Genomic DNA, 24,944 nt, shown 5'->3' with positions numbered 1-24,944 from the left:
AATTTTGCACCTTCTCTGACACTCTCCCGTGTATCTATCATTACGTTACTTCAAACTCATGGACACTATCCTTAATTCTTTTGTTCAGGGCAGCAGAAGACATCAACTACACTGATGCACACTCAAAAACCCCACAGATGTGGGGGGGCTCCTTTGCTGGACTTTGTAGTATCTTGCAGCCCAACTGTCCCACTTATACCATACAGTATAGAGTGGGTATAGAAAAGAATCATCCCCTTTAAAATAATCACATTTTGTTGCTTTGCAGCCTGAAATGAAGAGAGACAGTTTTTGTTTTATCCAGCTGTATTTACTCAGTGCAACTTACAACATCCAAGTGAAAGATATAACACCAACATGTCAAAAAACAAATCCAAAAAAGAATCACTGAGTTGGAAACCCCCCTCCCCTCCTAAAAATGACTTGTAAACTCAAATCAAGTGTAGCTAATCACCTTCTGAATGGCACACAAAGCTATTTGACTTTCAACTGTGGTCAGCTGTGGTCATTTTGATTAGTCCAGCATGAAAAGAGCTTTTTTGGAGTATTTAGGTAGTGCAACTGAAGTAAACAATTAAACAGGGCTAGATCTAGCTGTTTGATTTGGGGGTGCAGTAAAAAATGTCAGACAGGCAGGGGACAGTTAGGGCAGTGTACTGGGGTTAGCATGGCAGAGGACAGATGTCAACAGGGCAGAAGATATGGGTCAGCAGTGCAGAGGACAGGAGTCATCAGGGCAGGGTACAGAAGTCAGCATTGCGGAAGACAGTTGTCAGCAGAGTTGAGGACAGGGTCACTGCTGGCAGGGCACTTAAAAGATCTCCTCCTACCCACACAGCACATAACTGAGATCAGTATACTTCCACACAGTGTGTAGCTGGCTACTGCAGCTGCCAATACAATCAGGGAATTCTGCAGGTCAGAACTGCAACTGCAGCTAGCTATACATTGGAGGAGAGTTGCTAAAGGTGGTTCACTTAGAATCTGGTGCAGCTGTGCATGGTAGCCAATCAGCGTCTAACCTCAGCTTGTTCAGTTAAGCTTTGGCAATAAAACCTGGAAGCTGATTGGTTTCTATGCAGAAGTGCACCTGAGTTTGCACTGTCCAGCTTTAGTAAACAAACCCCCTTGTGTAGATCAATGCTGTGGGGAATCGGATCTCAGCTATGTGATGTGGGGGAGGAGATCTGTTGAGTGCCTTGTGTGCAGTGCAGGCAGTGTCAGGACAAGGTCATCTAGCACTCAAGGTAAAGGTGACAAACTGCGCCCAATCAAAAAAAACAGCACTAATCAACATGCTCATCCCCAAGCATAAGTTCCTTCTGCAAGCCCAAATTCTACACAAACATAGATGCAAAAATTCACCATCTTTGCTTCCCAATCCCACCTTTCAGCTCAAATCCCACCAATCCCTAACAAATCTTCCATGCCCCAAAAATCACCCCTCCTAGCACACATCCTCTTTCCTTCCCAATCCCCCTCCTAGTACAAACCCTCTCCCCCAAATCCCACTTCTAGTACTAATTCTCCCCTCAAATCTCCCTCCTAGTACAAATGCCCACTCCTAGCGTAAATACTTTACCAAATTCCCCCTTCTAGTGCAAAGCCCATCCCCCCTCCTAGCAAAAATCCTCTCCCCAAATCCCCAATCCAGAGTAGATTCTCTCCCCAAATCCCCCCTCCTAGTACAAATTCTCTCCTCAAATCACCCCTCCTAGTACAAATTCCCCCACTCCTTGCAAAAACCCTCTCCCCCAAATTCCCACTCCTAGCATAAATATTCTCCTCAAATCTCCCCTACTAGTATAAATACTCCCCTCTAAATCCCCCCTCCCAGCATAAATCCTCCCCCTCAAATCCCCCCTTCTAGTAAATTCTCTCCCCTCCCCAAATTCCTTCTCCTAGCACAACCGCCTACAATGTACCCTTCCCAGCACAAATCACCGCATACCCAAATCATCCTAGTAGCACATGCCACCCCAATTCTACCCTCCTAGCACAAATTCATCCCCCTCCCAAATCCCCCTCCTAGCACAAATCCTCCCCCCTCCGTACACAAATCTTCCCCAATCCTGCCTCCTAACACATTCCTCCCAATTACCCTTCCCAGCACAAACAACCTTCCCCCCCCCCCACCACCCCTCCTCTCACAAGGTCCACTTCCCCCAATCTTACATGCGGGAACAACAGGAGTAGTGAGGTGATGCGGGCTCTCTGATCTCCACCTCCTGTCATAACAGCGATCCTCTATATAGCAGGTTACATAGGATCACAATTACATCTGATGGGTACACAGCTTTATCACCTGCCCCCATCTTTTCCAAAGACTGTTCAACTCCTGGAATTGTGGATAGCAGCAGGTAATGAAGCCATGTACTGTTGGATGTAATAGTGATCCTATGTAACCTGCTGTATAGAGGATCGCTGTTATAACAGGAGGTGGAGATCACAGAGAGCTTGCATCTCCGCCCTGCTGCCGCTCCTGTCTGGACTGTTTACTTTAGATAACTGCGGTCGGCTGTGAGTGCAGCGGACATGGCACAATGTACATGGGAGGAGGGGGGCACAACTGAAATCTGGGGGGGGGCACAGTCCTCCCCAGTACCCCCCTACATCCGGCCATGCAATGAAATATAGGTGACAAGGCACTGTCAAAAGAGCTCCGGGATAAAGCTGTGGACAGATACAAGTCAGGAGACGGATGCAGAAAAATGCTTTTCAATGTTTAGAGGCACAGGGAAGTCTATTATTAAAAAGTGGAAGGTGTTTAGTACAGCACACCCTCCCTGGATCAGAATGTCATTCCAAACTGGATGAAAGAGCCAGGAGGAAACTGGTCAGAGGGACTATCAAGAGGCCTACAGCAACTTTGAAGCAGTTGTAGGAATTTCTGACAGAGTAGTCGTGTGCATGTGACAACAGTATCACAAATTATCCACAAATGTAGCTTGTATGGGAGGGTTGCAAGATAAAAGCCGCTCCTTAAAAAAGTCCACATGCAGTCACCACTGAGCTTTTCCAAAGGGCAGCTTGACGATTCTGTGGCCACATGGAAAAAGGTGTTATGGTCAGATGAGACTAAAATGTAATTATTTGGCCTCAACACTTAATGATATGTCTGGCAGAAATCCAATACAGCTCACCATCCAAATAACCCCATTCCTACAGTAAAGCATGGAGATGGAAATATCCTGATATAGGGGTGTTCCACTGGACCACTTGTGAAGATAGAAGGAAAAATGGATGGGACAAAATACCGTGAAATTAAGGAAAATGTGCTGCCCTCTGCCAGAAAGTTGTCAAAGGGAAGAAGGTTTACCTTCCAACATGAAAATGACCCAAAAGCACACAGCAAAAATGATCACACAGTGGTTGAAGGAGAAAAAGATGAATGTCCTTGCATGGCCTAGTCAGATCCCAGACTTAAACCCCATTGAAACGTAAGTTAGACTTGAACATTGGCGAACCCACAAACAGTAAGAGCATTCAGCGGGCTATTCACCCGCCACACCCCACAATACACTACGTCCTGACTGCTCATTCACAAGGGGGAGGGGGCCGAGATCTGGGGGCCCCATTGTTAAAGGGAGCTTCCAGATTCCAATAAGTCACCCCCTGCAGACCCCCACAACCACATCCCAGGGTTGTGGGGAGCAGGCCCTTGTCCCCATCAATATGGGACAAGATGCTTTGGGTGGGGGGGAACCTACCCCAAAGCACCCCCCTCATGTTGAGGGCATGGTATGGTTTGGGGGGCGGGTGTGCTCGCTCATCCTCCCTTCCTGTGCTCTGATCAAGGGTCCGATAGAAATTTAGAGTAGACCCCACACTTTTCCCCCCATTTTTGGGGGTGGGGTTCTCCTTAAAAGTCCCACCAAGCCTAAAAGAACTGATATGGCTTTTAGGGGGAACCCCAGACACTTTTTCCCCCTATTTTTGAGAGGCAGATTTCCCCTTAAAAGTCCTACCAGGCTTAAAGGGCCTATTTTTTTTTTTACTGTGGGGTCCCTCCTAATCTTCCTACCAAACGTAAAAGGTCTGGTAAGGATTAAGGGGAACCCCGCGCTTTTTTTTTTGTTTTGTTTTGATTTTTTAAATGTCATTAAAAAAAGTCAGTTATGGTGCAGCAGGTCCTATACTGTACATTGTACAGATGTGCAACTTTGCAGGTATTTAAGGGGACCCCAAGGTATGATATTTAAAGTATTTTTTTTTTCACTTTAAGCAATGAAAAATGACTGCCTCTTTTTTTTTTTTTTCCACTGATTCATGTCTCACAGGGCAGTGCTTGAGTCCCCATACCCCTTTTTATGGCGAAAAATTTGCATATAAGCCTTCAAAATGGGCACTTTTGAATTTACAAGTTCGAGTCCCATAGACTTGCATTAAGTTTGAAGCTCGCTGTCAAACTTTCGTTAGGTTTGGATGTTCAAACGCTAACTAAACGGGCTGTTTGGCCCATCACTAACTGCAGTCCACAAATGGTCACCATCAAATTTAACTGAACTTGAGCAGTTCTGCAAAGAAGAGTGGGCAAATATTGCAAAGTCTAGATGTGCACAGTTCATAGTGACATATCCCAACAGACTAAGGCTGTAATTGAAGCAAAAGGTGATCCAACAAAATACTTACACAAGGGAGTATTCCTTTCTCCAACTTGGTGATTCTATTTTTGATTTTTTTTTTCTTTTCTTTTTTTTTTCAGAAATGTGGATGCTATATCTTTTACTTGGATGTTATAAGTTACACTGAGTAAATACAGCTGGATAAGAAAAACTGTGTCTGTCTTCATTTCAGGCTGCAAAGCAACAAAACGGGATTATTTTAAAGGAGTGATTCTCTTCTATACCAAAGATAGATACGTTTGATCAAAGATTCCATACCCATTGTAATAAAATGCTGGATGCAATAACTAAAAGCAAGTCATATACACACACAATAGACAGGTAGTCACACAGGTACTTTTAACCAGCATTTACACCATTAAATATTCTAAGCATGTGAAAGACCCACTACCAAATGAACACCTGCCCTGGCACATCATAGCATTCACTGGCACTCCAAGAAATAACAGAATCCAACTGCAATATGCTTGCACTGTCAAAACCTCCACTTTTATTATCACACGACACACAGGAGGTTATATCTTATAGTCATCACAATCTGCATAATAACACACACCAATAATAATGTGAGCATTACTGCATGAAATAGACACATTGTTTGACAGCATCAGAGCGTCCCCTGTCTAGGAAGGCTCCCATTGATCCCGTTTAAACTCCCGGTTTTTAAACCCTTTTTCTGGCAGCTTTCCCGAAGTGGGCGGGCGCCACACCCACTCTAGGAGGAGCTAGCAGAAACAGGATAACAGAGTCACACCCAGCCGCTATATTGAATAAACAACGTTTTCTTAGGAGCCACACTTTTTCTTCAGATCAGCTTCTTATCTACCCTAAGCTTCTTCTCATCTACCTTAAAGTTAAAGATTTCTAACTTCTCAAGCAAGCAGACATCTTTAAACAAGTTCTTATCTTCTAATGTAACATTCCTAGATGTCATAAACACGTTCAATCTCACAAACAAGTTCTTATCTGCTTTAAGCAGTCTAATATCTTGTGACTCTGTTCCTTTAGCCTAGAGAAATGACATCAGTCACTTCTCATGCTCCTGGCATTTGGGCAATAATGCTTTATTGTAAAAATTACCCAAGAAACAAAGGGTCCAAGGCCAATACATTTCATAGGCTTAACATTCCACCCCTTGGCATTGGTCCATTGGTTTCCGGGGTCTTCCGGCATCGCTATCAAATACCAGCCCAGCTTCCATGTTATTATTAAAGCCAATACACAACCCACAATAATAAGAGCCCACTTAAGTAAAGTTCCAATCAGCCCCCTGAACATTCCTCCAAAACCCAAAGTCCTGTCAAAATCCTTAAAGAAGTCTGAGATACTTCCTGCAATATCCCAGGTAGTGTCATTAATAGGCTTGAGATGGGCCTGAACCACATCCAACCTTTCAACCTCATGGGAGATTCATCCGGGGTCATCCTCTATAAAAGAACAACAGGTTCTGAATTACCACAAGTAAACAAGTTCTTATCTTCTAATGTAACATTCCTAGATGTCATAAACAATAAACACGTTCAATCCCACAAACAAGTTCGTATCTGCTTTAAGCAGTCTGTCTTGCGACTTTGTTCCTTTAGCCTAGATAAATTACATCAGTCACTTCTCATGCTCCTGGCATTTCGGAAACAATGCTTTATTGTAAAAATTACCCAAGAAACAAAGGGACCAAGGCCAACACATTTCATAGGCATTACACTTGTCTATGCTCCTTGCTTGCACTTGTCACTGCTCACCCCATCTGTCTTGTCCTGTTCTGTACTGTGTAGCCTTCAAGGTTCGACTGCAGTTGATTGTATGAGCCTCCTTTACCATTATAAAAGGATCTGGGACTTGGCCTTGACCAAACACAACCTCCCTATACTTCAAGACCTGCCCCCCCCCCCCAATGGCAAAATAATCACTTACCCAAACTTCTTTCCATCCCACATACCGAGCTATGGTCCTCCAGAGGAGTCTACTACCTGCACCACTTGTCAGCTGGTGGCCTTAAATCATTTTAGCAGTTGAAGGAAGACTTTTCACTAGCCAAATTATGTTCTTATGCTGCCTAAAATTACAACATGCCTTACAGACCCAATTCCTCAACACAATAACTTCCCTCTGTGTCCATTCCCTTCTTTAAAGTAATTCAATACGATGAGTCTCAAAAGCAAATCTCCACATTTTACAACAGTCTACTCCTTCCTCCAGTCACTAAGCTGGCCAATCTGGCCAAGACAATTTGGGATGCATATATTGCAGGCCTAGATGACAATGATTGAGAAAAGGTTCTTGTCAACTGTTAAAGAGTCCCCAAAATGATCTGATCTCCTCACACAATTATACATTGCATAGAACCTACCTGATCCATATTTGCCTAGCCATATTTCAGCCTGATTGTAGCCCGTTATGCCCAGTGTGCCTACTTACCCCTTGTACTTTTTTCATCTGCCATAGCCCTGAAATTCAGGTATTTTGGACCCAGGTGGTGTAATTTCTTCATGCCACCATGGCCTCCCTACTTACACTGAGCCCCAGGTCACACCTATTTACTCTGACTCTGAGCTAGATGAATTTGCCAAGCAGTTTCTCCATTAAACTGCTGGATGAAGAAACTCAATTTCATGTTCATATGGACTGTGCCTCTAAATACAGCAAATTTTGGGATCGGCAGCTGCAATTCTCCGCCACATGTGGCTAAGCCCCAATACTTTTATCCCAGGTGCAGGTATGATATGGTTTAACTGACATGTTTTGCCTAAGCCCCACTAAATGCCTCCATGTTTTTTCATGGTCTATTCCTTCATAACAAAGCTTCGGTAGGTGATCTCCATATGTAGTCTTGTCTTCTTTGAAATGCTGTATGTTTGTTAGTTTGCTGCTTCTATGTTTTTCTTATGGTAATCATCAGGCATACTGCCTTGTGTGCACATAGTGACTTCAACTGTTGAATTCTGTACACATTACTGTATCATCGCACAACTCCTTTTACACTACATTCTGAGATCAAAGACCCTGAAGGTCGCTATCTTCTACTGTCAGGGCCTGGGGCGGACTGACAACTCATGGGGCCCCCGGGCAATAAGGGATTATGGGGCCCCCATGTCCTTGCCCACACCCAAAAAAGCCTATGAAAAAGCCAATGAAAGGTACCAGGGGCATCTCATGGGGCCCCCTACTGACCCTGGGCCCTCTGGCAGTGCCCGAGTGGTAAATGGTCAGTCCGCCCCTAGTCAGGGCTACTACTAGACAAGGAAATTACCATTGTTGCTTACTATGCAGCTAACCAAGGTCCGCTGCCGTTCCTCTCCCATCTGTTGACAGTTATCGACCCCCACAAACTTTGTATTCTCTGCATATGCAGAGACTCTAATTGTACTCTTTATCCCTTCCTAGACAAGTCCCCCAACCTCCCCTCCTGCTGGCCCCCAAAAACACCCTTCAAACTTTATTACATCGTTACTCTTTGGTTGAAACATGGAGAGAACTCAACCCTGTTAAACACCAATATACCTTCTACTCCCATCCCCACAAGACATTCTGACGAATTGACCACATCTTCACGACTGTCAGCTCCTCCCCCCGACTCATGGCCTCCAAAATCAGCCCTATAGCTTGGTCGGACCATAGCGCTGTCCTAACATCCTTCGCATCATTGGCACCATCTCCCTCTGATCTCTCCTGGGTCATCGACAACTTACTATTCCATCCGTCACACTGCTTAGACATCGAGACTGCTCTCAGGGAATACCTATCCTTCAACTCTACCCCAGACATCTCCTGCCTCCTTCTCTGGGAGGCACACAAACCTATTTAACGTGGGTCTTGTATCAGTAAAGCATCCTTTTTGAACAAAAGAGAAGCGACAACAACACTCCCGCCTCGAACAGGCTTATAATCAGTCCCATCAGGCTTTCCAGTCTGACCCGTTGCCCACCAACCGACGTCGGCCGCCAATTGGATCCCACAGATTGGGACCTTATCTAAACCAATACCAAATCCTCTTCGAAAAATGTAGTAGCCCTGGAAACGAACTGTAAAGTCTTTACTCGCTAGTACCTGGTCTGAACGAGGATCTCTAAATACACTCCAAACTACTCCCCTGACTGTTTTCGAGGTTGTACGGTGGCAAGAACCTATTTTCATACCTGGTGGACCTGCCCGGTAGCCCAAGCCTTCTGGGCTGACATTTTTCATATTTTGTCTAGGCTTAGTGCAAAATGTCTCACGCCTGACCCGACCATAGCCCTCCTAAACCTGCTCTCTCCTGACATAACTAAACCGCAACTTAAACTCCTACAATTCACCACAGCTGCCAAACCGATCATAGCCCAATCATGGAAATCTCCCTCCCTATGCATAGTGGTAGTTAAGAAAAAGGTTACACAGGCTATGATCCATGCCAAGGTGGAAGCCACCATCTTAGATACTATCCCCAAGTTCTTGACAATCTGGAACGCATGGGTGGAATGATTCCTCACGCCAAACTTTGATGATTCACTTCTCCTTCCCTGATATCTTCAGACTCACTGCCTTGACTCTTCTTTCAGCCGATCTTTGTTATAATATGTCTCAAACCCCTCTACACCACCCTAGGAGTCACACGTTCTTTACCCATCCCTTCATTCCCTCTCAAATCTTTCCTATTCCACCCCTTCTACTGTACCCCTGACTCCCCACAATCTTCTCTCAAAACCTTTATGTGACCCTGGGGAGTACACCTCCATATCCACAATTTACTTGGATTATATATGTCAATATACAGTTTTGCCTTCTCTCAACCATCCAAGTCATTGCTTTATTTGTATCTGTGCATTTCTCCTCACCCTTAGACACCGTACCTGCTTCCGCTAATTTTCATGTACATATGTTTATGGAATGTCCCATACCTATGTTTCCCTTCCCTTGTAAAAAAATTAAATATTTGAACAAGAAAAAATGGTTGGTTTTGCAATTTTTTTTATGGAATATGGTATTTGCGCAGTGTTTTTTTTTTACACAATTTTTTCTTTGGAAAAGATGCACTTTAATGAATGCACACAAACACAATATAATACCCATATTTTGTGTACCAAATAAAATATGGTGTTGCACAGAGTAAATGGATACCAAACATGTCATGCTTTAAAATTGTGCACGCTTATGGAATGGTGCCAAACTGCAGTATTAAAAAAATCTCCATAGATAACGCTATATAAGCCTTTACAGGTTACCAGTTTAGAGTTACAGAGGAGGTCTGATGCTAGAATTATTGCTCTCGCTTTGACATTTGCAGCAATACCTCACGTGTGGTGCAATCACCGTTTACATATGAGTATGGACCCAATGTGTATATTCACCTTTGTATGCAAGCAAGAGGGGGGGGGGGGGGGCTTTAATTTTTATTATTTGTTTTGTGCACTGGTACACTGTGACAGATGTTTTTTTGCACTGGTACACTGATGGATGTTTTTGTGCACTGTACACTGTGACAGATGTTGATGGGATGCTGTGACAGATGTTGATGTGCATGGTAGAGTGTGACAGATGTTGATGAGCGCTGTGGATGGGGACATATGGTGCTTGGTGCACTGGTGAGGGATGGCTGCAGCCTGTGTAGCTGAACATTAAAATCATCAGCTACACAGATCAGCTGTCACAGGTTGCAGCACCCCCCCCCTCCCGCCCTCACTGAGCTCTTACTGACCTCAAAGGGGAAAACAGCTACAGAGACACGTGTCTCTGTATACATTCAGTGACAGCTGTAATTTGGACACAGCCATCATGTGTTCGGGGGGGGGCGTCAATCAGAGAGCCCATATCCTGATCTGTGATGTGCTGTGTCCTAGAGCACAGCCATCACAGAATTGCTTTTCTGCTGGGCCTCAGGGCTGCGCGCATTCACCCGTTCTGAGGGTCGTGCAGGAACGTCCACTCAAAACCGGGATAGCTCCCACCCAGCCGTTTATGTACATTGTCCGGTTGCGAGGTAGCTAAAAGCAGTGTATGCTTTAAAATCTAGTTTATTTATTAGTTTACTTATACAGTATATAGTTAGTCTGGCTGAAAACAAAAGTCCATCCAGTTCAACCATAAAATAGAAAAAAAAAGTTATAGTCCTATACCCACAGTTGATCCAGAGGAAGGCAAAGAAAACCCCAGCAAAGCATGATCCAATTTGCTTCTGCTGGGGAAAAAAAAATTCCTTCCTGATCCCCCGTGAGGCATTTGGATATTCACTGGATCAACTTTACCTGTAAATGTTAGTATCCAGTTATATTCTCTGTATCTAAGAAAGAATCCAGGCCTTTTTTTTTTAAGCAATCCACTGAGCTGGCCAGAACCAACTCTTAAGGGAGTCTATTCCACATTTTCACAGCTCTCACTTTGAAGAAACCTTTCCGTGTTTGGAGATTAAATTTCTTTTCCTCTAGACGTAAAGAGTGCCCCCTTGTTCTCTGTGATGACCTCAGGGTGAATAGCTCTACACCGAGTTCACTATATGAACCACTGATGTATTTATACATGTTGATCATATCCCCCCTTAATCTACTCTTCTCAAGAGAGAATAATTTCAGTTCCTCTAATCTTTCTTCATAGCTGATCTCCTCCATGCCTCGTATCAGTTTGGTTGCCCTTCTTTGTTCTTTGTCCAGTTCCCCAATGTTCTTTTTGGGAATTGGTGCCCAAAACTCAACTGCATATTCCAGATGAGGTCTTACTAATGATTTTTACAGTGGTAATATGATATCGCTCTCTCTGGAGTTTATACCTCTTCTTTTTTTTTTTTTTTCTTTTAATTTAAATATTTATTTATTTTCCATATAAAATACACATTTCTTCATTATTTTCATACAAAAACCATTTTCCAAACCATTAATTACATTTCTTTCTATCTTTTATTCCCGTTACCTCCCCCGCCTCAAAATACCCACCCTCCCCACTAATAAACCCTCCCACTCTGCATTGTTCTATTAACTCTTTTCCTAAATAGTATATACAAATACTTCCTCCTCTTTCTCATTACTACTTTGTATATCTCCCCACAAATTCTTCCCATTTTCTCTACTTCTTATAGAATAGCCCCATCTTGTCTTCCTGCGTATAATATAATTTCTCCATCTTACATATCTGATTTGTTCTCTCTACCCAGTCCTCCTCCCTCGGCGCCTCTGGTCTATGCCAAAACCTAGGAATCAGACTCTTTGCCGCATTCAGGTAGTGCCATGCACCCGAGTCCTTATATTTATTTACTGATAAATCTGTACTATGTAGTAGACACACCTCTGGGTTCAATCCTATCTTTATCCCAGTGATTGTCTCAATTAATTGAACCATTTTCTCCCAGAAACCTTGGATCATTTTTGGCACTCCCACCATATATGATATAACGTACCTATCTTTCTGCATCCCCTCCAGCACTCTGGTGTATTTTCCCCACTCATCTTATGCTCCACGTTCGGTGCAATGTGCCATCTCGTTAAACATTTATAATTTACCTCCACCTCTCTCATACTTATATTCTCGTGTGTTAGTCTATATATTTTCCTTTGTTTATCTTCATCAATCTCTATTTCCAAGTCTCTTTCCCATTTTGCTATATTCATTGGCTTTGTGTGTGTGTCTAACTCAGTGAGAATCTTATAAACTTTTGCCGTGCCCCGTTTCCCATCTCCTCATGCTTCCAACAACCTCTCAAACAAATTCCAATCCTTTCTCAGTCTCAAAGGTTTCGGAAGGTTTCTAACAAAGTGTTTTAACTGGTGATATCTCCACTCATCTATTTTAATAAAAAGTTCCCGTATATCTTTTTCCAAATCCTTAAGTGTTCTTAATTCCTGTCCATCCATAATATCTCTCAATTGAATATCCTCTTTTTTTAACCATTTTCCTATACTCTCCTCCCTACCTGGAGGGAAATAGTCCGCGTTCCTAAGTGATATTAGTTGTGAATTAAAATCCCATTTCATAAATTTATGCAATTTATCCCAAACCTTTAAAACATTCAATGTAAAAACACTCGTGGTATCTTTTAAACCTCTATATTGTGCTGGTACCCATATAGTTTTACTCAAGGTAGTTCCACTTAATTCATTCTCAATCTTAACCCACCTTTTCCCCTCTGGGTTATGTGTCCAGTCATACATTCTCGCTAGAACTACAGCTCTATAGTACCTCTTGATATCTGGCACTCCCAATCCTCCCTTCTCCTTATTTCTGCTCAGCAAGTCATATGATATTCTAGATTTTTTATTTTTCCATATATATCTTGTTAACATCTTTTTTTATTACTTTAAAAAATACCTCCGGATTTTAACTGGGATCATCTGAAATTTATACAGGATTTTTGGTACAATTACTATTTTTATCAGGTTTATACGCCCTATCCAAGACGGATTGCCTCTTCCCATTTTCCTTAATTCCTCCTTAATTTCATTTGAGTGGGATATAATTTAATTTGTACAAGTTCATATACAAAGCAGAGAGTTTAACCCCTAAATACTTTATCTCTCTCTTTTTCCATATAAAAGGGAATTCTTTTTGCATTTTTTTCTTTTTCGCTATTTGGAAGATTTACGTTTAAAATCTCAGTTTTTGTTGGGTTGATTGTTAGGTTTGATAACTCCCCATAATCCTTTAAGCTCATCATTAAATTTGGGAGTGTTATCCTAGGATTTCCCACATAGAACAACAGGTCATTCGCAAAGGCTGCCACTTTATGTTCGTCTCCTCCTATCTGCACCCCTGTTATATCTATATTCTTCCTAATTGTTGCCAGTAAAGGTTCCAACGACAGTACATACAGCAATGGGGACAGTGGACATCCTTGTCTAGTTCCATTTGACATTCCTATAGTTTCTGACCTCTCTCCATTAACCATAATAACCGTGAAAGGTTCTCTATACAACTTTCCTATTCACTCTCTCATTCTTGCTCCCAATCCTAAAGTCTCCAGAGTATCCATCATAAAGCTCCAGTTTACTCTATCAAATGCCTTTTCAGCATCAATCGAAAGCACCACTACCGGAGTTTTCCCCTTCCTAGCCTTCTGGATAAGCAACAGAGTTCTCAGCCCATTGTCTCTACCCTCCCTCCCTGAAACAAATCCCACCTGGTCCGCTTGGATCCATTCAGGCATTAAATCTTTTAGTCTATTTGCTAGAACCTTTGCATATAACTTAGTGTCTATGTTCAAAAGTGATATCGGTCTATAGCTAGCATCCTTCCCCTCCTTTTGAATTAGTACCACATGGGCCTATAAAGATTCTCGTCTCATCTCCATCTCTCCTCCCACGGCATTCATATATTTCTCCAATTTAGGTAGTAACAAGTCACTATATTTTTTATAGTACCTCACTGTATAACCATCTGGGCCTGGGCTTTTCCCCATTATGGTACTTTTTAATGCACTTTTTATTTCTTCCTGCGTAATTTCCAAATCTAGGGAATTCAATTGATCCTCACTTAGCTTCGGTAGTCCTGCGTTATTTAAATATACCCTTCTTTTTTATCTACTCTCTTTTCCACTTATATTTACTGGATCTTGGGAGGCAATATTATACAGCTTACTATAGTATTCTTTGAACACCTTAGTGATCTCTTTGGTAGAATAAACCATTTCTCCTTTGGGGTTTCTTATTTTTTCTATATAGTTCCTATTTTTCTTTTCCCTCAAGGCTCTCATTAGGTATTTTCTGGTCTATCTCCCCATCTATACCTCTCACTTGCTACTTTGTTAAAAACTCTTCTCTTCCCCTACTCCATCAATAACCCTAGTTCTTCTTTCTTTTTTATTACCTTCTGTCTTATCTCTTCTGTTTTTATTTTTATGTATCTGCTCCAAATCACTTATTTCTTTTTTAACAGCCCAGTAAGTTTCTCTCTTCTTTCCCTTTTCTTTTTTGCCCCGGACGCAATCAATATACCTCTTATGTAGGCCTTGTGGGACTTCCACACTGTAGCCACCGACACCTCCCCTGTCTCATTCTCCTGAAAAAATCTTTCGATTTCTTCTCTAATTTTCTGATCAACCTCCTGGTCCAGAAGAAGAGCTTCATTCAACTTCCATCCTATCCCTCCGGTCGAACATCTCCCTCACCTCACTTTCAATGTAACGGGCATGGTCAGAGAGAGACGTCGCTTCTATTTCTATTTTATCCACCATTTCTATGAGTTGATGATCTACCAATATATAGTCCAATCTGGAATACATCCCATGGGCATTAGAGAAGGTATAGTCTCTCTCTTTTCCATGTATCACTCTCCAAATATCCACCAGTTGACACTCATGTATCACCCCCTTCAAAATTTTCAGAGCTCTACTTCCCTCTCACTGCGCAGAAGAGGTCGTGTCCATTTGTGGGTCCATACAAAAATTCAAATCCCCCGCCACTATCAAACGTCCCTCCTTGAAGGCCATCAGTTTTCTCAAGACTCCCTTTAGATATACCTCTGGTCTCTTATTTGGGCAATAGATATTCACAATTGTACATTTCTGTTCTTGTAATCTACCCTTCAAAAATAAAAATCTCCCCTCAGGATCTATTTCTCTCTCTTCAATCTCCAACCTTATGTTTTTTGCAAACCCTATTGCTACTCCCTTAGCTCTCTTAAGCGGGGAATCTGCATAAAACCATGTTGGGTAATTTCTCAAGTACAACTTTACATTTGACTTGATCTCCAGGTGTGTCTCCTGCAAAAAAAACACTGAAGCCTCTCTATGCTGCAACTCCTTGGATAATTTAAATCTCTTCCCAGGGCAGTTCAATCCTTTTACATTATATGTTATAAATCGCAAATCTTCCATACGTCTTGTATCGCTATTTTTTCCCCTTTCTATCGTGCAGAGTATTGTCCCTAAACCCCCCCCCCCCCAACCCGCTCATCTTTCTAACCGTATCCCACTCCCCCTTCCCGCTGATCCCCTCCCCCACCTCCCTCTCCATCAGACAATTTAAAGTCATTTCCCACAGTCCAGGACACTTATACATTTACATGTGGCTTTTTCACTCACCCTCCTTCACTCACTCACCAAGTGAGTCGACCCAAGTCCACAGCCGTCCGCTTGTTTCTCCTGGCTTGTGTCTCGGGGATTCCTACAGGGTCTCCTGTGGCCTGTGGGTATGTGTCCTGTTTTTGCTCTACTGTGCTGCAGGTTTAGGGATTGGTCCGGCGTCTCCCCTCTCCTGTCTGGGCACCGGCCGGCGTCTCTGCTTCCCAGTGCTCCTTTGCGGCCACCTGCGTGCTCACGCCACAGTGCTCCATTTCCCCGGCAACCCGACAGCTGATCTCGGGTCTCCGCAGCGTGATCACCTCCCGGAGCTCCGTGCCCGCTCTCGCTCTCCTCTCCCTTCACTGCGCCGGCTTCTCCCCCTTTGGAGACCTCCTCACTCAGGTAGGGCTCCACACTTCAAACCATGAAGATTCTCGGGGTGGTCAGCTCGGAGGTTACCGGAGAGCACTCACATCGTGCTCTCCGACGCCGCCATGTTTAGGCTCCGCCCCCTCCGACCTATACCTCTTTTAATACAAGAGAAGATTTTGCTCGCTTTGGAAACCGCAGCTTGGCATTGCATTCTAGAATGCAATGCCAAGCTGCGGTTTCTAAAGCATGATCTACCAGAATTCCCAGATCGTTCTCCACCATTGATTTCCCCAGTTGTACTCCCCCTAGTATGTATGATGCATGCATATTTTTATCACCCAAGTGTATAACCTTACATTTATTAACATTAAACCTCATTTGCCACATAGTTGCCTAATTAAACAGTGCATTGAGGTCGGCTTGTAAGTTGAAGACATCCTGTAAGGACGTTATTCAACTGCACAGCTTGGTGTCATCTCCAAAGACTGAAATGGGATTTTTAATCCCAGACCCTATATCGTTTATAAATATATTAAAAAATAAGGGTCCCAGCACTGAACCTTGGGGCGCACCACTGACAATCCTAGACCATTCAGAGTATGAATCATTAACCACTACTCTTTGAATACGATCTTTTAGCCAGTTTTCTATCCATTTACATACAGATTTTTCCAAGCCTATAGACTTTACCTTACACATTAGCCATGTGTGTGGAACTGTGTCAAACGCTTTTGCAAAATCCAAATTAACCACGTCCACCACCACCCCTTTGTCCAAGGTTTTGCTCACCCCCTCATTAAAAAAGAAATCAGATTTGTTTGACAACTTCTGTCTTTCATGAATCCATGCTGTCTGTTGCTTAAAATATTTTTTTCCAGCAAGAACTCATCTATGTGGTCTTTTATTAAACTCTCTAGTATCTTCCCAACTATAGAAGTTAAACTAACAGTTCTGTAATTACTTGGTGAAGATTCTGACCCCTTTTTAAATATTGGTACCACATTGTCCAGTGGTACTATGCCAGTCCTTAAAGAGTCCCTAAAAATTAGAAATAATGTCTTTGAAATGACAGATCTCAATTCTTTAAGGACCCGCGGGTGTATGCCATCTGGTCCAGGTGCTTTATTCACCAATGTGGATCATCTGGAGCTGTGTCAATACCATGCCCATTATGGACAAGAGCTCCCCCATGCTCCTTTGTATACACCGAGCTGAAGAAGGTATTAAATAAATTTGTCTTCTCTTTGTCCCCAGTCACCCACTCTAGATTATCTTGTAAAGGGCCTACATGCTCGGACCGGACATCTTTACTATTAATATATTTGAAGAATTTGTTTGGGTTGGTCCTGCTATCTTTTGCAATCAGTCTATCATTTTCAGTTTTTGCGGCCTTTATTTCCTTTTTGCATACTCTGTTATATCCTTTGTAATGTTTAAATGATGATAGCGTTCCTTCATTTTTATTTTTAATAAAAGCTCTTTTCTTCTTATCTGTAGCTTTTTTAACTTTGGCCGTAAGCCACATAGGTTTGATTTTTAGCCTTTTAAACTTGTTGCCCATGGGAATATATTTTGCAGTGTGTTCACATACAGTCTTTTTGAAGAACTCCCATTTCTGTGTTGTGTTCATCATCAGTATATTGTTAGCAATTGTTTGTTTGTTTGCCTTAACCTGTAATGATGAGCTCACATGTTGTGGCTGCAGTTTTTAGTGTCATGTCTGATCGATTCCACTCTGTCCATGTATCAAGTGAGCTTTTCCCTGTGGGCGGGCAACTGTGTGGGTCTCACCATTTTCACTGTGTTGCATCACAAATGTATACAGTGGGGCAAAAAAGTATTTAGTCAGCCACCAATTGTGCAAGTTCTCCCACTTAAAAAGATGAGAGAGGCCTGTAATTGGCATCATAGGTAGACCTCAACTATGAGAGACAAAATGAGAAAACAAAATCCAGACAGTCACATTGGCTGATTTGGAAAGAATTTATTTGCAAATTATGGTATAAGTATTTGGTCAATATCAAAAGTTCATCTCAATACTTTGTTATATATCCTTTGTTGGCAATGACAGAGGTCAAACGTTTCCTGCAAGTCTTCACAAGGTTGGCACACACTGTTGCTGGTATGTTGGCCCATTCCTCCATGCAGATCTCCTCTAGAGCAGTGATGTTTTGGGGCTGTCGCTGGGCAACACAGACTTTCAACTCCCTCCAAAGGTTTTCTATGGGGTTGAGATCTGGAGACTGGCTAGGCCACTCCAGGACCTTGAAATGCTTCTTACGAAGCCACTTCTTCATTGCCCGAGCGGTATGTTTGGGATCATTGTCATGTTGGAAGACCCAGCCACGTTTCATCTTCAATACCTTGCTGATGGAAGGAGGTTTGCACTCAAAATTTCACGATACATGGCCCCATTCATTCTGTCCTGTACATGGATCAGTCGCCCTGGTCCCTTTGCGGAGCAACAGCCCCAAAGCATGATGTTGCCACCCCCATGCTTCACAGTAGGTATGGTGTTCTTTGGATGCAACTCAGCATTCTCTCCCCTCCAAACATGACGAGTTGTGTTTCTACCAAACAGTTCTATTTTGGTTTCATCTGACCATATGACATTCTCCCAATCCTCTTCTGGATCATCCAAATGCTCTCTAGCAAACTTCAGATGGGCCTGGACATGTACTGGCTTAAGCAGGGGGACACGTCTGGCACTGCAGGATCTGAGTCCCTGGCGGCGTAGTGTGTTACTGATGGTAGCCTTTGTTATGTTGGTCCCAACTCTCTGCAGGTCATTCCTAGGTCCCCCTGTGTGGTCCTGGGATTTTTGCTCACCGTTCTTGTGATCGTTTTGACCCCACGGGGGGTGAGATCTTGCGTGGAGCCCCAGATCGAGGGAGATTATCAGTGGTCTTGTATGTCTTCCATTTTCTAATTATTGCTCCCACAGTTGATTTGTTCACACCAAGCTGCTTGCCTATTGCAGATTCAGTCTTCCCAGCCTGGTGCAGGTCTACAATTTTGTTTCTGGTGTCCTTCGACAGCTCTTTGGTCTTCACCATAGTGGAGTTTGGAGTGTGACTGTTTGAGGTTGTGGACAGGTGTCTTTTATACTGATAAGTTCAAACAGGTGCCATTGATACAGGTAATGAGTGCAGGACAGAGGAGCCTCTTAAAGAAGAAGGTACAGGTCTGTGAGAGCCAGAAATCTTGCTTGTTTGTAGATGACCAAATACTTATTTTTCACCATAATTTGCAAATAAATTCTTTCCAAATCAGCTAATGTGATTGTCTGGATTTTTTTTCTCATTTTGTCTCTCATAGTTGAGGTCTACCTATGATGCCAATTACAGGCCTCTCTCGTCTTTTTAAGTGGGAGAACGTGCACAATTGGTGGCTGACTAAATACTTTTTTGCCCCACTGTAAGTGATAAAACACGTCTCTTCCAGCATGGTGAACTCTCTGTTAATTGCTGTACCTGTTTGTGACTGCTTCAGATCAATGTACTATTTAGCTCTCACCAGTAGAGCACTACACTGAAAGACGCAGAGATTTTTGGATATGTAGTTTATTAACAGGAATTTTAAGTTCTCACAATACAGACATAGGTTTTGTATTAACTCGTGCAGTGACATAAATTTGTGACCCAGGAATGTGAAGATTTGCTCTACTATAGACTTTGTGTAGAGGTCAACAAATGACACTGTGAAACTACATGATCAGCGTACATTTTATCCAGGTGGAAAACATAAGGTGCATGTAGGAAGCTTTATAATGCCTGTAACACTACTGAACACCCAATCTAAAATATAGTGCCCAGTTTTGAATGCCTTTTGTGCAAGTGGGCAGCTAAAAGACTGGCTAGATATCAAATATGTATTTTTTAATGGAAAATGGAAGCTTAGATTGACCTGTGTCTTTTTTTTTACCTGAACTATTTATTTGTCATTGCCATGATATTCTAATTCTGCATTGTTTTTACCACAGGCATATAAAAATAAGAATCTGCATGCATTATCCAGTTTCAAAATACATCTGTGCTTGACTTTTTATGTTAAATATGGACATGTTGTAATTAATTTTTTAACATTCTTCTGAAAATAACTTTGGTCTCCACTTTGCAGCTTCTTTCAGATATCTTGCAAATACATGACCTTCCTCTAGTCTGCACTTGCTCCCCAGCTGATATTCAAGCTGCTTTTAATACAATAGTATCCAGAATACAACGGTAGTAAGTATCTCTGATTCAATTTTTTTTTAGCATCTGAATTTCTTAACAGTTTTTCTGCTTTTTGGGGGGTTTATAAGTAACCTCCAAACTAAGTCTAACCACTCATCAATAAATAAACATACATACAGTATATAATTAAGTGCAGTGTGAAAATTTTGTTAAAAACCACTGAGTGAAATGGTTTAAACATCAGCAAACCAAATATTGCCACCCATCAATGAATATACACTATATTGCCAAAAGTATTGGGGCGCCTGCATTTACACGCACATGAACTTTAATAGCATCCCAGTCTTAGTTCGTAGGATTCAATATTGAGTTGGCCCACCCTTTGCAGCTACTGTATAACAGCTTCAACTCTTCTGGGAAGGCTGTCCACAAGATTTAGGAGTGTCTCTATGGGAATGTTTGACCATTCTTCCAGAAGCGCATTTGTGAGGTCAGGCACTTATTGTCGGACGAGAAGGCCTGGCTCGCAGTCTCCTCTCTAATTTATTCCAAATCCGGTTGATGTCAGGAATCTGTGCAGGCCAGTCAAGTTCCTCCTTTGCAAACTCGCTCATCCATGTATTTTTGGACCGTGCTTTGTGCACTGGTGCGCAGTCATGTTGGAACAGGAAGGGGTAATCCCCAAACTGTTCCCACAAAGTTGGGAGCATGAAATTGTCCAAAGTGTATTGGTATGCCGATGCCTTAAGAGTTCCCTTCACTAGAACTAAGGGGCCAAGCCCTACCCCTGAAAAACAACTCCATACAACTCCATCCCCCTCCACCAAACTTTACACTTGGCACAATGCAGTCAGTCAAGTACTGTTCTCCTGGCAACCGCCAAACCGACTCGTCCATTGGATTGCCAGACAGAGAAGCATGATTAGTCACTCCAGTGAACACATCTCCACTGCTCTGGAGTCCAGTGGTGGTGCGTTTAAAACCACTGCATCCAGACGTTTTGCTTTGCACTTGGTGACATAAGGCTTGGATGCAGCTTCTCGGCCATGGAAACCCATTCTATGAAGCTCTCTGCTCACTGTTGTTCTGATAATCTGAAGGTCACACAAAGTTTGGAGACTTTTAGCTATTGACTCTGCAGATAGTTGATGACATCTGCGCACAGGCCCCACTGTCATTTTACATGGCCTACCACTTTGTTTCTGAGTTGCTGTTTGTTTCCAGTTGCTTCCACTTTGTTGTAATAACACTAAATGTGAAATATGTAGTAGAAAGGAAATTTCACGGATGGACTTTTTGCACAGGTGGCAACCTATCATGGTACCATGCTTTAATTCGCTGAGCTCCTGAGAGCGACCTGAGAGGTGTCCCAGTACTTTTGGCAATATAGTGTACATGATGAAAAACAAGTTGAATTAACATGATCCTACAAAATGAACTAGTGATGAAACACACTATCTAGAATATTTGTGAAAAAGTCTTCTTTGTGCATGTGCAGGTAATAATGGACATCCAGTGGTCTAACACAGGTGATGGTGACTCACAACCCCTTTCATATCATGTACTCACCAGAAATATATGACCCTATATTGGGGGTAAATATTGCTTTAAATGTAAGCATGGCCTCAGCACCAACACCCACAGTCTCTTGGCTCCACTCCAAGAAATCCAATTAGGATTTATTCAGGGATGTATACGAAGAGACCACAGAAAGGTACTCATTATGTAGTATTTTTATTATAAAAACACTTACATAAGTAGACCAAAAATCTGTCAATGTATATACACTCACATTTTCTTATGCACATTTGGCACTCGCAATTTCTAGCAGTATAGCAGAACACACAGTACAGAAATACTGACATTCCAGACCCATAAACGGTATGCGTTCCAGTGCCCAGAAGTGATGTCACTGGAAGAAGCCCTATTGGGTGAAACGAGTTGAGGTGGGATGAAGACGCTAATGCCACTTTCGGGCATTGGAGCGCACGTCGTTTCCAGGTTCGGATTTGTGGCCTACGTATGTAAAAGTGTTTTTATAATAAAATACTACAGAATGAGTTATTTTCTGTGGTCTCTTCATATACATCCCTGACCAAATCCTAAGTTGGATTCCTTGAAGTAGAGCCAAGGGACTGGACACTGTGGTGTTCATACGGAGGAGACGACATGCTTGCATTTAAAGTGATATTGACCCTCCAATATAGGGTCATATATTTCCAGAGAGTGCATGGTGTGAAGGGGGGGGGATGTGAGTCACCCTCACCTGTGTTTTGTAGCAATGGATATCCTTTATTACCTGCACGTGCACAAGGAAGACTTTTTTTCACAAATATTCTAGATATATTGTGTTAAATCAAAAGTTTATTTTAAAGGATCATGTTAATTGTTATTCATCATATATTTATGTTAATTCATTTATTAGTGGCAATATTTGGTTTGGAGATAACTTTAACCCATTTCACTCAGTTTTGTGGTTTTCAGAAACATTTTCACAGTGCACCTAATTATATATGTAATTTTGTATTTATTGATGAGCGGTAATGTTTGGTTTGGAGAGAAGTTTAAATCTGTTTCATTAATTTTTTTTTTTCAGTAGACTTTTCACAGTGCACCTTGCTGAATATTTTCACCATAACACTGCTCATAATATTATTGTTTAGACACACACAGGTTGGGGTGTTTATATCCACTTAGAAAGCATAGCAGCTGTGGAAATAAGTAGGCATTTGGTAAATAGATTTGATATATTTATTCATTTTTGGGAAGTAGATCACACATATCTTTCCTGGGTGCAGGGGATATAAGGTTTATTTTACACTTGTAAGTAACCTCACCTGTCCTCATGATTATACTGTTTCACTGACTGTGCTAATAATGGACAGGCTTCCACCATACAGAACTGATAGGAGTTTACTAAATACATAGCCATAGCCAAACTCTTCCAATAGGTTTAATATTTTTTTTCTCTTATGGTGCACGAGTGTAATGTACTTTTGATGGTTTCCCTGGTATTGAGCAATTAGTTAAAATATGTATTTCTTGCTAGAATGATACTGATGGTTGTTGATTTTATGTAATTAAAACGTATGTGTGTAGATTGAGCCTGGCTTTGTTTTTTTGGAATTCTAGGCACTCCCTTTCACATAAAAAGAATCATTAGGTTACAATTCTCAGATGTGAAACTACATAGACATTCTGCTTAATAATGTGATACAACAATTATGTTCATGGCATCTAGATCTTATTGAACTGTATTGTGGTGTGTGAATTGAATTGTAGTTAACATATTTTCAATTATATTGCTGCTAAATATTTCCAAAAACAGAATATTAATTTTTGACTATAGCTTGAGATTCAAATACATTCCCTAGTTAGCAGCCATGGACATAAGTTGGGTCAACTTGTGGGTCCAGTTTTTGACGTAATACAACATAAAGTGACCTGGGAACTATGTGAAAAATGGTGTGAAATTTACCAAAGTGCATCCTGAATTCTGTGGTTATTAAACAAATTCCATGGCCATATATGTAAATTGTATCATTGAAAACAACCTCAAAAGGAGGCACTCCAATATGGCAGAGGCAATCCAATATATATGCTCTAAGCATTGTTTTCATTAATTTTCCTTAGAGGAGCTCCAGACTACCCCAAAAATATTATATCAGCAGCTAGAAATACTGTAGCTGCTGACTTTTAATATAAAGACACTTACCTGTCCAGGGGCCCAGCACCGTCCTCATCCAGACTAGTAGTTCCTGGTGCCAGTGTAGCAAGTAAGGGAAACCAGGAGTGAAGTCTTGCGGCTTCACAGTTGGTTTCCTGCTGCACATGCGCGAGTCAATAAGCAAGTCAGACATCAAGTCTGAATAAACTTGACCTGCAAAAAAGAATCAAAGAAGGAAAGAGTAAGGGAGGATATCCACAGATAGAATGGAATGCCCAAAACCAGCACCCCAAAGCTGGACTACTATAATGAGATATAGCTACCCATGAACAGTGACAAATGGTCATTGTCAGGGAAATCGTATGCACAGTCATACATAAATATGTGTTCATGCTCATAATAATTCTCGAGTGACAACTAGATGTGCCCTAACTCGCACACGTATCCACATGTGCGCATACGCATTAGCATGAGCAAGTGTGAATACTTGGTGCTCACTTGCCTATTTAAAGAGGATCCAGAGACCAGAAGATTGCTGATTGGTCATCAGCTTCTACTGTTTGTGACCTGATCCTGTACTACCCAGCTTGTCTTGACCCTGCTTTTTCCTTATACCTTGTTACTGACTCTGGCTTGTAGCCTAACTCTGCCTTCTGCCTGCTGTTTTTGTACCTTCCCTGCTTCACCAATACTGACCCTGGCCTTGCTCTGACTCTGTTTTGGTTCCTGATTCTGCATCTCTGTTGTCCAGCTGATACTGCCTCCTGCCTGCCTAACCACCTGAGATCCTGCATCTGCCTGCTTGATGCCCACAGTTCTGCATCTGCTGCTGTGTCTTCACATTGGCCATCTCATCTGTTCTCTTACTGTTAAGCACAGCTGCAAGGTTCTTCTGGCCAGTATCTCCTAGAAGGCACCTGTGCCACTCCGTGCCCTGTTATATCCTGTCATCACCTTCAGGAGAAACAGAACAGGAGATGTAAGGGAAAGCCCTTTCATCAGCTTGGCCTCGGCCAGGTATGTGACAGTACCACTCAGTCATGACTGGAGCCGAAGGAGGCAATTCGACATTCTGTGCCAACATTTTCTTGCTTTAACACAAGTTGATGAACATTGCCAGTTGGAGAATTGCATTCAGTCTCTCATTT

The 24,944-nt window shown here is 42.2% G+C and overlaps 1 protein-coding gene across 6 annotated transcripts in view; it reads left to right on the top strand.

Annotated features, from left to right (window-relative positions):
* The window catches only part of PACS2 (phosphofurin acidic cluster sorting protein 2), a 1,098,307-nt gene that overhangs the window by 607,390 nt on the left and 465,973 nt on the right, over positions 1 to 24,944 (top strand). For all 6 annotated transcript variants that reach the window (XM_089657830.1, XM_089657827.1, XM_089657828.1 and 3 more), the window contains one exon: positions 20,074 to 20,180. In XM_089657830.1, the coding sequence (XP_089513956.1) occupies positions 20,074 to 20,180 (107 nt within the window). The remainder of the gene's footprint in view (positions 1 to 20,073; positions 20,181 to 24,944) is intronic.

This window comes from Staurois parvus, unplaced genomic scaffold, assembly GCF_062004578.1.
Source record: "Staurois parvus isolate SC_StPar_1 unplaced genomic scaffold, SC_StPar_1.0 ptg001032l, whole genome shotgun sequence".
NCBI classification, from domain to species: Eukaryota; Metazoa; Chordata; class Amphibia; order Anura; family Ranidae; genus Staurois; species Staurois parvus.
Note: the sequence above shows the minus strand (reverse complement) of the source record. Positions and strands in the feature narration are given on the sequence as shown.